This window comes from Ranitomeya variabilis, chromosome 6 (genome assembly GCF_051348905.1).
Source record: "Ranitomeya variabilis isolate aRanVar5 chromosome 6, aRanVar5.hap1, whole genome shotgun sequence".
NCBI classification, from domain to species: Eukaryota; Metazoa; Chordata; class Amphibia; order Anura; family Dendrobatidae; genus Ranitomeya; species Ranitomeya variabilis.
The window spans coordinates 431,308,136-431,321,463 of NC_135237.1; the positions used below are offsets into that span (position 1 = coordinate 431,308,136).

General features: G+C 43.9%; 1 protein-coding gene across 3 annotated transcripts in view; it reads left to right on the forward strand.

Moving 5' to 3' along the window:
* Nucleotides 1-13,328, forward strand: part of TAF4B (TATA-box binding protein associated factor 4b) — a 188,443-nt gene that overhangs the window by 65,041 nt on the left and 110,074 nt on the right. Inside the window, exon 7 of one of the 3 annotated variants that reach the window (XM_077270385.1) lies at nt 8,065-8,301. In XM_077270385.1, the coding sequence (XP_077126500.1) occupies nt 8,065-8,301 (237 nt within the window). The remainder of the gene's footprint in view (nt 1-8,064; nt 8,302-13,328) is intronic. The other 2 variants (XM_077270382.1, XM_077270383.1) reach the window with 2 other exon arrangements.

A 13,328-nucleotide genomic window follows, 5' to 3' on the forward strand; every position in this document is an offset into this window, starting at 1 on the left:
CTTTTTAGTCACAAAAATTATCTTTTAGCAACAATTTTTTTATTTTCCCAAGGGTAAAAGGAGAAACTGGACCACGAACGTTGTTGTCCAATTTGTCCTGAGTACGTTGATACCTCATATGTGGGGGTAAACCACTGTTTGGGCGCACGGCAGGGCTTGGAAGGGAAGGAGCGCCATTTGACTTTTTGAATGAAAAATTGGCTCCAATCTTTAGCGGACACCATGTCGCGTTTGGAGAGCCCCCGTGTGCCTAAACATTGGAACTCCCCCACAAGTGACCCCATTTTGGAAACTAGACGCCCCAAGGAACTTATCTAGATGCATAGTGAGCACTTTAAGCCAGGTGCTTCACAAATTGATCCGTAAAAATGAAAAAGTACTTTTTTTTCACAAAAAAAATTATTTTTGCCTCAATTTTTTCATTTTCTCATGGGCAACAGGATAAAATGGATCCTAAAATTTGTTGGGCAATTTCTCCTGAGTACACCGATACCTCACATGTGGGGGTAAACCACTGTTTGGGTACATGGTGAGGCTCGGAAGTGAAGGAGCACCATTTGACTTTTTGAATTAAAAATTATCTCCATCGTTAGCGGACACCATGTTGCGTTTGGAGAGCCCCTGTGTGCCTAAACATTGGAGCTCCCCAACAATTGACCCCATTTTGGAAACTAGACCCCCCAAGGAACTTATCTAGATGCATAGTGAGCACTTTAAACCCTCAGGTGCTTCACAAATTAATCCATAAAAATGAAGTACTTTTTTTTGACAAAAAAATTCTTTTAGCCTCAATTTTTTCATTTTCACATGGGCAGCAGGATAAAATGGATCCTAAAATTTGTTGGGCAATTTCTCCTGAGTACGCCGATACCTCACATGTGGGGGTAAACCACTGTTTGGGCGCACGGCAAGGCTCGGAAGGGAAGGCGCGCCATTTGACTTTTAGAATGGAAAATTAGCTCCAATCATTAGCGGACACCATGTCGCGTTTGGAGAGCCCCTGTGTGCCTAAACATTGGAGCTCCCCCACAAGTGACCCCATTTTGGAAACTAGACCGCCCAAGGAACTTATCCAGATGCATAGTGAGCACTTTAAACCCCCAGGTGCTTCACAGAAGTTTATAACGCAGAGACATGAAAATAAAAAATAATTTTTCTTTCATCAAAAATGATTTTTTAGCCCAGAATTTTTTATTTCCCCAAGGGTAACAGGAGAAATTGGACACCAAATGTTGTTGTCCAGTTTGTCCTGAGTACGCGGATACTCCATATGTGGGGGTAAACCACTGTTTGGGCGCACAGCAGGGCTCGGAAGGGAAGGCACGCCATTTGGCTTTTTGCATGGAAAATTAGCTCCAATCATTAGCGGACACCATGTCGCCTTTGGAGAGCCCCTGTGTGCCTAAACATTGGAGCTCCCTCACAAGTGACCCCATTTTGGAAACTAGACCTCCCAAGGAACTAATCTAGATGTGTGGTGAGCACTTTGAACGCCCAAGTGCTTCACAGAAGTTTATAACGCAGAGCCGTGAAAATAATAAATAAGTTTTCTTTCCTCAAAAATATTTTTTTAGCCCAGAATTGTTTAATTTTCCTAAGGGTAACAGGAGAAATTTGACCCCTAAAACTGTTGTCCAGTTTCTCTTGAGTACGCTGATACCCCATATGTGGGGGTAAACCTCTGTTTGGGCACATGCCGGGGCTCGGAAGTGAAGTAGTGATGTTTTGAAATGCAGAGTTTGATGGAATGCTCTGCGGGTGTCACGTTGCGTTTGCAGAGCCCCTGATGTGCCTAAACAGTAGAAACCCCCCACAAGTGACCCCATTTTGGAAACTAGACCCCCAAAGGAACTTATCTAGATGTGTGGTGAGCACTTTGAACCCCCAAGTGCTTCACAGAAGTTTATAATGCAGAGCCGTGAAAATAAAAAATAATTTTTCTTTCCTCAAAAATAATTTTTTAGCCCGCAATTTTTTATTTTTACAAGGGTTACAGGAGAAATTTGACCCCAATAGTTGTTGTCCAGTTTCTCCTGAGTACGCTGATACCCCATATGTGGGGGTAAACCACTGTTTGGGCACATGCCGGGGCTCGGAAGTGAAGTAGTGATGTTTTGAAATGCAGAGTTTGATGGAATGCTCTGCGGGTGTCACGTTGCATTTGCAGAGCCCCTGATGTGCCTAAACAGTAGAAACCCCCCACAAGTGACCCCATTTTGGAAACTAGACCCCCAAAGGAACTTATCTAGATGTGTGGTGAGCACTTTGAATCCCCAAGTGCTTCACAGAAGTTTATAACGCAGAGCCGTGAAAATAAAAAAATATTTTTCTTTCCTCAAAAATAATTTTTTAGCCCGTAATTTTTAATTTTCCCAAGGGTTACAGGAGAAATTGGACCCCAAAAGTTGTTTTCCAGTTTCTCCTGAGTACGTTGGTACCCCATATGTGGGGATAAACCACTGTTTGGGCACACGTCGGGACTCGGAAGGGAGAGAGCACCATTTGACTTCTTCAACGCAAGATTGGCTGGAATTAATGGTGGCGCCATGTCGCATTTGGAGACCCCCTGATGTGCCTAAACAGTGGAAACCCCTCAATTCTAACTCCAACACTAACCCCAACACACCCCTAACCCTAATCCCAACCCTAACCACAACCCTAACCCCAACACACCCCTAACCCTAGTCTTAACCCTAATTCCAACCCTAACTCTAAGGCTATGTGGCCACGTTGCGAATTTGTGTGCTGGTTTTTCGCACCGTTTTTGAAAAATCTGCAGGTAAAACGCACTGCACTTTACCTGCGGATTTACCGTGGATTTCCAGTGTTTTTTGTGTGGATTTCACCTGCGGATTCCTATTATGGAGCAGGTGTAAAACGCTGCGGAATCCGCACAAAGAATTGACATGCTGCGGAAAATACAACGCAGCGTTTTCGCGCTGTATTTTCCGCACCATGGGCTCAGCGGATTTGGTTTTCCATAGGTTTACGTGGTACTGTAAACGTGATGGAAAACTGCTACGAATCCGCAGGGACCAATCCGCTGTGGATCCGCAGCCAAATCCGCACCGTGTGCACCTAGCCTAATTCTAACCCTAATTGCAACCCTAATTCTAACCCTAGCCCTAAGTGCAACCCTAGCCCTAAGTGCAACCCTAGCCCTAAGTGCAACCCTAGCCCTAAGTGCAACCCTAGCCCTAAGTGCAACCCTAGCCCTAAGTGCAACCCTAGCCCTAAGTGCAACCCTAGCCCTAAGTGCAACCCTAGCCCTAAGTGCAACCCTAGCCCTAAGTGCAACCCTAGCCCTAAGTGCAACCCTAGCCCTAAGTGCAACCCTAGCCCTAAGTGCAACCCTAGCCCTAAGTGCAACCCTAGCCCTAAGTGCAACCCTAGCCCTAAGTGCAACCCTAGCCCTAAGTGCAACCCTAGCCCTAAGTGCAACCCTAGCCCTAAGTGCAACCCTAGCCCTAAGTGCAACCCTAGCCCTAAGTGCAACCCTAGCCCTAAGTGCAACCCTAGCCCTAAGTGCAACCCTAGCCCTAAGTGCAACCCTAGCCCTAAGTGCAACCCTAGCCCTAAGTGCAACCCTAGCCCTAAGTGCAACCCTAGCCCTAAGTGCAACCCTAGCCCTAAGTGCAACCCTAGCCCTAAGTGCAACCCTAGCCCTAAGTGCAACCCTAGCCCTAAGTGCAACCCTAGCCCTAAGTGCAACCCTAGCCCTAAGTGCAACCCTAGCCCTAAGTGCAACCCTAGCCCTAAGTGCAACCCTAGCCCTAAGTGCAACCCTAGCCCTAAGTGCAACCCTAGCCCTAAGTGCAACCCTAGCCCTAAGTGCAACCCTAGCCCTAACCCTAATGGAAAAACAAAAATAAATATAATTTCTGTATTTTATTATTGTCCCTACCTATGGGGGTGATAAAAGGGGGGGTTTATTTACTATTTTTTTTATTTTTATCGCTGTGAGAGAACCTATCACAGCGATCAAAATGTACCTGAAAGAATCTGCCAGCCGGCAGATTCGGCGGGCGCACTGCGCATGCGCCCGCCATTTTGTAAGATGGCGGCGCCCATGGAGAAGACCGAGGACACCGGGAGGGACATCGGAGCTCGGTAAGTATGGGGGGTGCGATCGGAGCACGGGGGGAGCAGACAGGAGGACGGGGGAGCGGACAGGAGGACGGAGGGGAGCATGGGACATGACAGGACGGAGAGGAGGAGATCGGAGGCGGTGGGGGGGGGGTGGCAGATCGGGGTCTCCAGCCGTGGCAGATGCTATTGCAGCATCGGCCATGGCTGGATTGTAATATTTCACCAATTTTCATAGGTGAAATATTACAGATTGCTCTGATTGGCTGTTTCACTTTCAACAGCCAATCAGAGCGATCGTAGCCACGGGGGGGTGAAGCCACCCCCCCCTGGGCTGAAGTACCACTCCCCCTGTCCCTGTAGGTCGGGTGAAATTGGAGTTAACCCTTTCACCCGGTCTGCAGGGATGCGATCATTCTGTGACACAGCATATGCGTCACAGGTCGGATTGCCACCGACTTTCATGACGCATACGCTGTGTCACAGGTCGGGAAGGGGTTAAAGATGTGCAGATGTGGTCCTGGTGGGCTGGTCAGTGGCTGTGGTCCTGGTGGGAAGGCCGGTGGCTGTGGTCCTGGTGTCTCTGTAAGTTAAAAGACACTTGCAATCTGCTCTACACATTGAAGTAGCAGATTTGGGGTCTTCAAAACTTACTTTTAAAGATGTGCAGATGTGGTCCTGGTGGGATGGTCAGTGGATGTGGTCCCTGGTGTATCTGTAATAAGTATAATGGATTTATAGTTAGACCACCCCCCGAACTAGGTAATGTTTAACGATAAACACCCTGCTAAAATGATGTGAGAAATGTTCATCAAGGTGAACACCAAAACCCAAAAACAGGTGCACCTAACCATTCATTTCCATGTCCCAAAAAAAAAAAATTATTTGAAATGTGAACCCACCATGTAAAAATATATTTACCACATTTTATTTTCAAAAATCACCTCCCCCAAAAAACCTTTAAAGTATAACCTTTATTAAAAAATGAGCCCTCAACCAACTCTGTATTGCATGTGTAACCATTGGTACATACACCAGTTTTAAATTTACTTTTCTGAAATGATACTACAGACATTTTTTTAATAAACATTTTATTATTTTCTTTTTTCTTTTCTTTTTTTTTTTTACATCACAATTAGGAGCTGAAATGCTCTTTATTTTAAATACAAGTACATCAACTGGGAATGGTTTCAACAGTAATAAAAAAATCAACACTTTTAAATAGAAAAAAAAAAAACGCACGCTCACACATTCAAACCACAAGCTGCAGACCACTAGACTTGGCAAAAATACATCCGATTTAAAAAAAAAAAAAAACACATTTAAACCACATTCTGCACAGACCACTATACTTAGTAAATACATCTGAAAAAGGCAATTAACCAATTAAGGCATGGACAAATGCACATGCAATCAACAAGACGCACACAAGCATGCCTGCATGCACACAGGCGCAGTCATAACACAAGCATAACACATGAACAGGCATAAGATTGGCGAAGGCATAATAAGGTGCAGGCACATGAAGACATACATACAAAAGCACACAGCCGTACGAAAATACACAGATACACACACACACACACACACACACACACACACACACACACACACACACACACAAAAGCGCATAAGCTTTATGCAAATACACATATGTACAAAAGCACAAAGGCGGACCCAAACAGAAGACGCATACGCGTACACACACACACACACACACACACACACACACACACGTAAAAAAGGCTGACAGTCCTCCAGCTGGAGCTGCATGTCTTCACAGTGGCTGGCATCAGGGTGGATCTGGACTCTAGCAGGGCACTGGCTGTTGCAGGACGATTCTATTCAGGTTTTAAGCTCTTGCTGTAGTCAGTACCTCATACAGACACAAATGCACATGCACACAGACGCACACAAAAATTGCAATACTCACACTGGCTCTATGGTGGCTGGAGTCTTGTGGCAGGCTGGCTGGAGTCTTGTGGCAGGCTGGCTGGAGTCTTGTGGCAGGCTGGCTGGAGTCTTGTGGCAATACTCTGGGTCTCTTGTGACTCTTCTCTGGGTCTTCTCTGGGTCTTGCTGGCAATATGTGGGGTTGAAGGCCCAGGCCAGGTTTATATAGATTTGGGGGTGTCTGGTGAATTGGCTACAAAATCCTGCTTCTGAGCATGCTCAGTGTAAAAAAACGTATTGCAGCGCTGCATTGCGTCGTACGACGTGTCCCGACGCATCCGTCGCTCATAGGCTTCCATTGTAGCCAACGACGCATGCAGCAGGATGCGCCGCGACACGGTATTTAGGCGGAGACAAAAAAACGTTACAATCAACGTTTTTTCCAGACGACGTGTCGCCAAATTTCGACGCATACGTCGTACGACGTGTGGCAATCCGTTGCAATGCGTCGCCAATACAAGTCTATGGTGAAAAAACGCATCCTGCAATATCCCTGAAATTGTGGAAATGCCAAGCCGGAATTGATAATGGAGCGAAGTCAGAGATTCACCCGTAGCTAGGAAGCTGTAGAAAAAAAAAAAAATGTTAGAAAAAATTGCACAGACCAACAACATTTTAAATTTTTGGTTTCATGGTAAAGTTTCAATAAATGGCACTGTGAAAAAAAATTTTCACAATAAAACCTGCATGAAACCGGTGTAAAATAGTGGAATGGCCTCAAACAATAAAAAAATTACATGCTGCAGAAAATGGTACGCAATGTGTCAGCGCAGTATTGTCTGTAGCATGTAATATGACATTAAATATGAGCAATGACATAATAAAAAAGGCAGTGGAATGTCCACAAACAAAAAAAAAAATAACATGCTGCAGAAAATGCAACGCAATGTTTCAGCGCAGTATTTTCTGCAGTATGTTATATGACATTCAATATGAGCAATGACATAAAAGAAGAGGCTTACCGCAGGGTCACCATCAGCCGCTCCGCCGGTGTGATGGCAAGCCTCATCTGTGTGTCCTGCCTTTGGATGGCATCCCCTAGTTTTTCCAGCAAATAGTCAAAATGTTCCATCCTCATCCGTACGTAATTGAAGAATTTGTCTGGGTTGTGCCGCAACTCCAGGTAGAGAGTGGACTGGACACCCCGGGTCATCTGCAGTTCATTTATCGCATATATCCAGAGTCGTCTCCGTCGACGTTGCTGCAGAAGCATCCTCCGTCTTTCTGCTGCCGCCTCCTTCTCCCACACTATAATATCCAGGCGATTCGTCTCAAATATCACGTCAGTCACCACACTCGCAATCCTACTAAGTACACCTTCCATCTCTGCCACTAAACTAAAACCCTCAAAGATGGGCTGTAAAAACAGTCATTATATAGTTTTCCCTATTTTCCAGTAGCCAATCAAATTTGGGAGCCTCCCATTTTAAAAACGGATCCGTCGTAAAAACGGATGCAACGGATGGTAAAAACGGATGCAACGGATGCAACGCATCTAGTATTTCGACGGAACCGTTTAGCGGATTTGTGACGGATCCGTCGAAATGCTGTATGCGTTGCATACGTTTTTCACTTTTTTTGATGCATACGTTTTTTCTGCAAAAAGACGATTTGTGACGGTTTGCAGTTAACGCTAGTGTGAAAGTAGCCTAAGTAGGGGCGTGACACCACACCAACTTTTCCGCTCCAGCAGGATATAAACAGTGCTGAACAGCCCAACTCTGTTCACTGTGCAGTGGCCGCTGAAGGACACTGCAGATCAGCTCTGAATCAAATGAATAGTAGCTAAGATACAGGAATGGTCACCGACTGGACAGCTCCATGCTCTTCTGTCTTTGTTGACTGTATACATCTTGCTGGCGCTGAAAGCCACTGATGGTAGGATTGCAATGGATCAGACTTCCACTGATCTAATATTGATCCTAAGGTGTCATATAATAGTATACACAGTATATCTAAATGTTTATGCCATGTGTGCTAATATACATGTATTCAGTTAACTGTTTTGTTATTCTTTTCACATAGAAGAGTCTTCCATCTCTGCGCCGCTTGATGCCAAATTCCCAGGAATTTATCTTGCAATGTGGACAACCAAACCCTCCACCAGAGACGACTGCCGCAAGCTCTTTTGTTAAGACTTCAGCATCCTCCTCCATGCAGACAGTAAAACCAGTTGGTTCTGCATCACTTGGCACTGTGAAGGTCCATCAGACTACCTCTTCTACGCCCCAGCCTCTCAAACCTGTCAACATAAAACAGGTGGTAAGAGAATAAGCCTTTCTCCTCTTTTGCTCTTATTTCAGGTTTATATTTTGTTTGTAACCTGGTACTAACATGATGGTTTATATTTGTGTTTGTGGCTTTACAAAGCACAGTTTTAAAAGATAGGGAGATGGGTAAAGCTGAAAATTGCAATTTAATAAACTGAATGTAAACGTCAAGAGCATTGCTTGTATCAAAAATGTGAGTTGATGCTAAGGTTGGCATAAAACTAGAATATGGTGTATTTTATTTCTCTGCCCCAGCACCAATCTTGTATGTTGGGTGATGTCCGGGTATTGCAGGTGAACGGGACTGAACTGCAATAGCAAACAGTTAAATTCCAAATCACAAGTTGAATTGGCTGCACAGCCATAAAATTAAGGGACATTATATTTTTCTAGAAAGTTTGTAGTGAAAATAACTTCATTTCATTCTGTTTCTTTGCTTCTTTTTTTTTTTTTTAAAGTTCATATTCAATAGTAAGTCTCTTTTCACACTGGCATCATGATTTCCTTTTTTTATTTAGGAGTCATGACAGATCTGTTTTTTTCTCGTAATTAACATACGTTGTATTCACCTTTGCTCTGTAAAATCCATTTTTATGTTCCGTAATCCATCACAGGAACGGTAAGATGGAATTCATAGTTGTAATGGATCAATTTCTAAATTCCAACTATGACGGACGGAATAGCCAGATGGGAATGGTGGCAATCCTCTAGATGAGTACATTCCTATCTGGCTGTTTGTTTTACGCCTTACTGAATGAGGTGTTAATCCTTATAGGACTGTATCTGCTGGGCTATCTATGCATTTCACTGACAGCACTGTCCTGTGTTGCAATTCTGTTGTTGATGGGGTTATTTCACCATGTGCACTGATCTTCATATATTTGTCCAATCCAAATATAGGAAAAAATAAGAAGGCACTCACCGATCTCAGAAAATCAACACTTTATTCCATCTTCAGATAAAAATTCATGGCCGGGGGAGTGGGAGCCGAAGCTCGTGTGAGCAGGGGAGGACGATGGCCGTTTCGCGCTGTGCTTGCACTTCTACGCGTCAGTTTGTGCAAGGACAGAACAGCGGAAATAATGTGCTGGCCATAACACACACCCCCAGCCGGACCCCTCCCACAAACCAAGAAATACAACATATTGAAATTGCACATGTTAAAAACAAGTTTACATAAGTTTACACATAATCAGCAGTATTCAAAAAACTATTTTGGCTGGAGTATTAAACCTATATATTTCTGTCACAAAGATGAAACCGTTTTTTATTCAAAAGAAGCGCCACCTATTATCTTCTGAACCAACGGGCCTACAACCTAAATCATAACATCATACCTACTACAGCCCGGCACACGCCACTACAAATACTACAGAAACCCCGACATGTTTATCCTATCATTGAAGCCTAGCGGCCCCATTGCGCCTTTGCGCATAATCCATCTCACCTCACATCTTAGGAGCAAATTACCCAAATTTCCCCCTTGCATGGGCAGACAAACTTTCTCGATTTCAGCAAAAGTGAGTGTACCGGGATTACCATTACGGTATGTTTCTCCTTCACATGGGAGATCAGACATGGCACACCTTTTCCTGACGAGACAGACTTAGTGTTCACGAAAACGGACATACATCGGACATATAGTTTTCCCTATATAATAATATCTACAAGGGCAGAAGACTACATAAACAACATTTTTACAGGTTATAAAGTCATTAACCATATGATCTACTGCTCCCATTTGCAAAACCCGCTCGGTGACATGCTGGCTGCAAAAAAGGGCAGGGTCCGCACCTGAAGTTTCCCTTCGGGATGCTGGTATTCAACCAATTTTTATTAGATTTCACAATCCGATTCCTCACCATTTTATCCCTTTATCTCATGCTGCGTTTATTGGCTATCAAGGGGCCTCTTGCTATAATGTCGGCCAGCTCCTTGTCCCGCTCCAAAATGTGCCAGTTTTTTCTTATTGCCAGGCGTATCTGCTGATCCATAGTACTGTACCTAAAGCAGAAGGTGAATCTCTTTCCTTTATTAACCCCCTGAACAGTAATCCTACCCTTAGTTCTATTCTCTCTCTCTTTCGCCACCCTTTCCAATGCTGACTGTAATAGATCCTCTGGGTAACCTCTCTGTTTAAATCTATCCTTCATTTCTATCGACTGTCTACAATATCCTTCATCTTTATTATTTACACTACTTACCCTCAAAAATTGACTATAGTGTAAAGCCTGCTTGGTGTGCATGGGGTGAAAGCTGTTAAAGTGCAACATAGTATTTGTTGCCACCGGCTTGCGATAAAGTGACGTACAAATGCTACCCCCTTTGATCTCTACTAATACGTCTAAAAATTCCAACCACTGCCCTCCAAAAACCGATGTGAACACCATATTCATTCTATTAATCTGATTAAGATATGACACAGTCATTAAAAGTGTCGATGGTTCCATCCCAAATAATAACTATATCATCAACATATCTTTGATATAATTTGATATGCTGTAAAAATCCATTACTCTCTGAATAGATGTATTTTTCCTCGAAAAGGCCTAAGAATAAATTGGCGAACGTACATGCTGCCGGAGTCCCCATCGCAGTACCCACTTCCTGTACGTACCACTCATCCAAAAATGTGAACGCATTATGGGTTAGAATAAAGTCCAAACCCTCGCATACAAACCCAACAAAATGTGGACTTTTCCCTGTGGTACTTAAAATCTGTTCGATGACCTCTACTCCCATTTTTTGAGGAATTCTCATGTATAAACTCTCGACATCTACCGATGTCAAAGAATAACTATCTTGCCATTCGAAATTCTGTATACTCTTCAAAAACGCATTTGTGTCCTTCAAATAGGACGGAATGTCTTTCAACATAGGGCGTAACAGCCAATCAATGTACTGGGACAGGGGCTCAGTGAGCGATCCTATTCCAGACACGATTGGCCGCCCCGGGGGGGCAAACCAAAGACTTGTGCACCTTCGGGATGTGGTACCAATGGGGTCTGGTTGGGAACTGCGGCAGCAGCTTCTATGCCTTCTTTTGTGAGATAACTCCTAGTTCAACATATTTTCTCAAATAGGTCCTCAATTCACTCTTATACTTCTGCACCGGGTTTTGTTGTAGAGGTTTATATATTGCACTATCTGACAATTGCCTCTTGGCCTCAGAGATATAGTAGGATCTGGGAGGTAGCACTATTTTGCCCCCCTTGTCAGCCGATATCACGATCGTATCTTCCCAAGCTTTTATCTCCTGCAAAGCCTTCCTCTCTACCGCAGTGAGAGCCCTTTGATATACTAGGGCTTCAACGTCCTTAATTACTTGCACCTCAAATAGATTGATCAAATTGCCTGGGGAGATAGGGGGCATTTAACTTGACGATACTCCTCCTCTAAAATATATCAGTATGACCACAGTCCACAATATCATCTGCCAGCTCCAGCAACAATTTAGCATCTTCTCTCATGTCCGCTAAAGCTTCTGTTCCTGCCATAAAACCCAAAGGGCCGCTCGAACAGGGATTTTCACCCTCTAAAACATTACTGCAGACTGTTTTATTAGAGAATGCTTTAAAAAGATGAATTTTCCTAATAGATTTAAACAAATCTAAAACTCAGTCAGGTTGAAATCTTGTGGGATGCTATACCCCAGGCCCTTAGACAACAACGACAAATGGGCCGGGGACAGGGCATGATCAGTAAGATTAATGACTACATCCTCCGGGGGGCAGCTAATATCTCCGTGTCCAGGCAACATGTCTCCTCTTGTGCTGCCCGCCTCCGGTGCCTCTTCCTTCCGCCCCTCCGGAACCTTCCCCTAAAGGGAATGACATTTCGGAAACGCCCGCAACCTCGGCCGGTGATTGCTCTAAAGCACTCGTGGCGGCCGCCAATCCTTCACTTTGGCTGGAATCCGAATCAGTGGTCAAGTAGTCTTTTTTACTGCCTCGATTTTTATTCCTATTGAAGTTCTTTCTCCTCCATTTGGTAGTATTCCTTCCTATGCCCGAATCCTCACGGGGTGTATTCTGTTTATTCCAGGAAAAAACCTGTCCTGTCTCGAAATCGGTCTTATCACGTATTAACTTTTTTTTTTCTTTGTTTAATATCGGCTTGAATAGGTATTAGTCTACTGTCCAATTTTTTATTAAAAGTAACCCATTGGTTCTCTGTTAACCTTGATTTAAGTTCATCTTGCGCTTTATTCAGTTCGGTGTTTAATATGTCATAATTACGTGAATTAGTCTTTAACACCAATTGCAACAGATCCTGCGAACATTTCAGCATAATGCTTTCCCATTCCTTTCAGAAGGGAATATCATCATTGTGTTGCGATATTTGTTTCCAGACCCTCAGTCCCCGTGGGACTCTTCCACTTTCACAGTACAATTTTAGTTACTTGTTTGTCCAGAATAATTTAATCTCCCTTTCAGCCAAATTCGGTAACTTAAATTCCAGTGCCTAAGGCTAGTTTCACATTTGCGTTAGAATCCGCAGTGTTTAATCCGCATCCACAAGTGCAGGAAGAAACGCATAGAAACACATCCAAATGCGGCGTTTTTTACACACATGCAGTTAAAAAAGCGCCGTGTTTGCACGCTTCTCAATGCGTTTTTTCCTGCGTTTGCGTTTGTGGTGCGCATGGTGACAAATTTTCTAGGAGAAAAATCTAGATAACCAGACACCGCCAATGGGACTACAGAGGGCGTGTATTATGGGATCTCTATATATAGACCCTAGGACTGCTGAAATCTTCAGATTTTGCTCCTGTATCCTGTGTCATAATGGATCTTCGCATGGAGAGCTTTTATTTCAACCTGGATTTAAGCATCAAGCTGTTTCTTGCCTGTGCATTTGCTTGGGAGCAAGACAGAAATCGCGAAAGATTGAGAAGGAGACAACGTAGGCGTTTTTGGAGACACCCCATTATTAAACTACATGAGAGCCGTGGAGCCTATCACACACTGTATGGCGAGCTTAATGCGAACCCGGACAAATTCCCTGAATATACAAGGT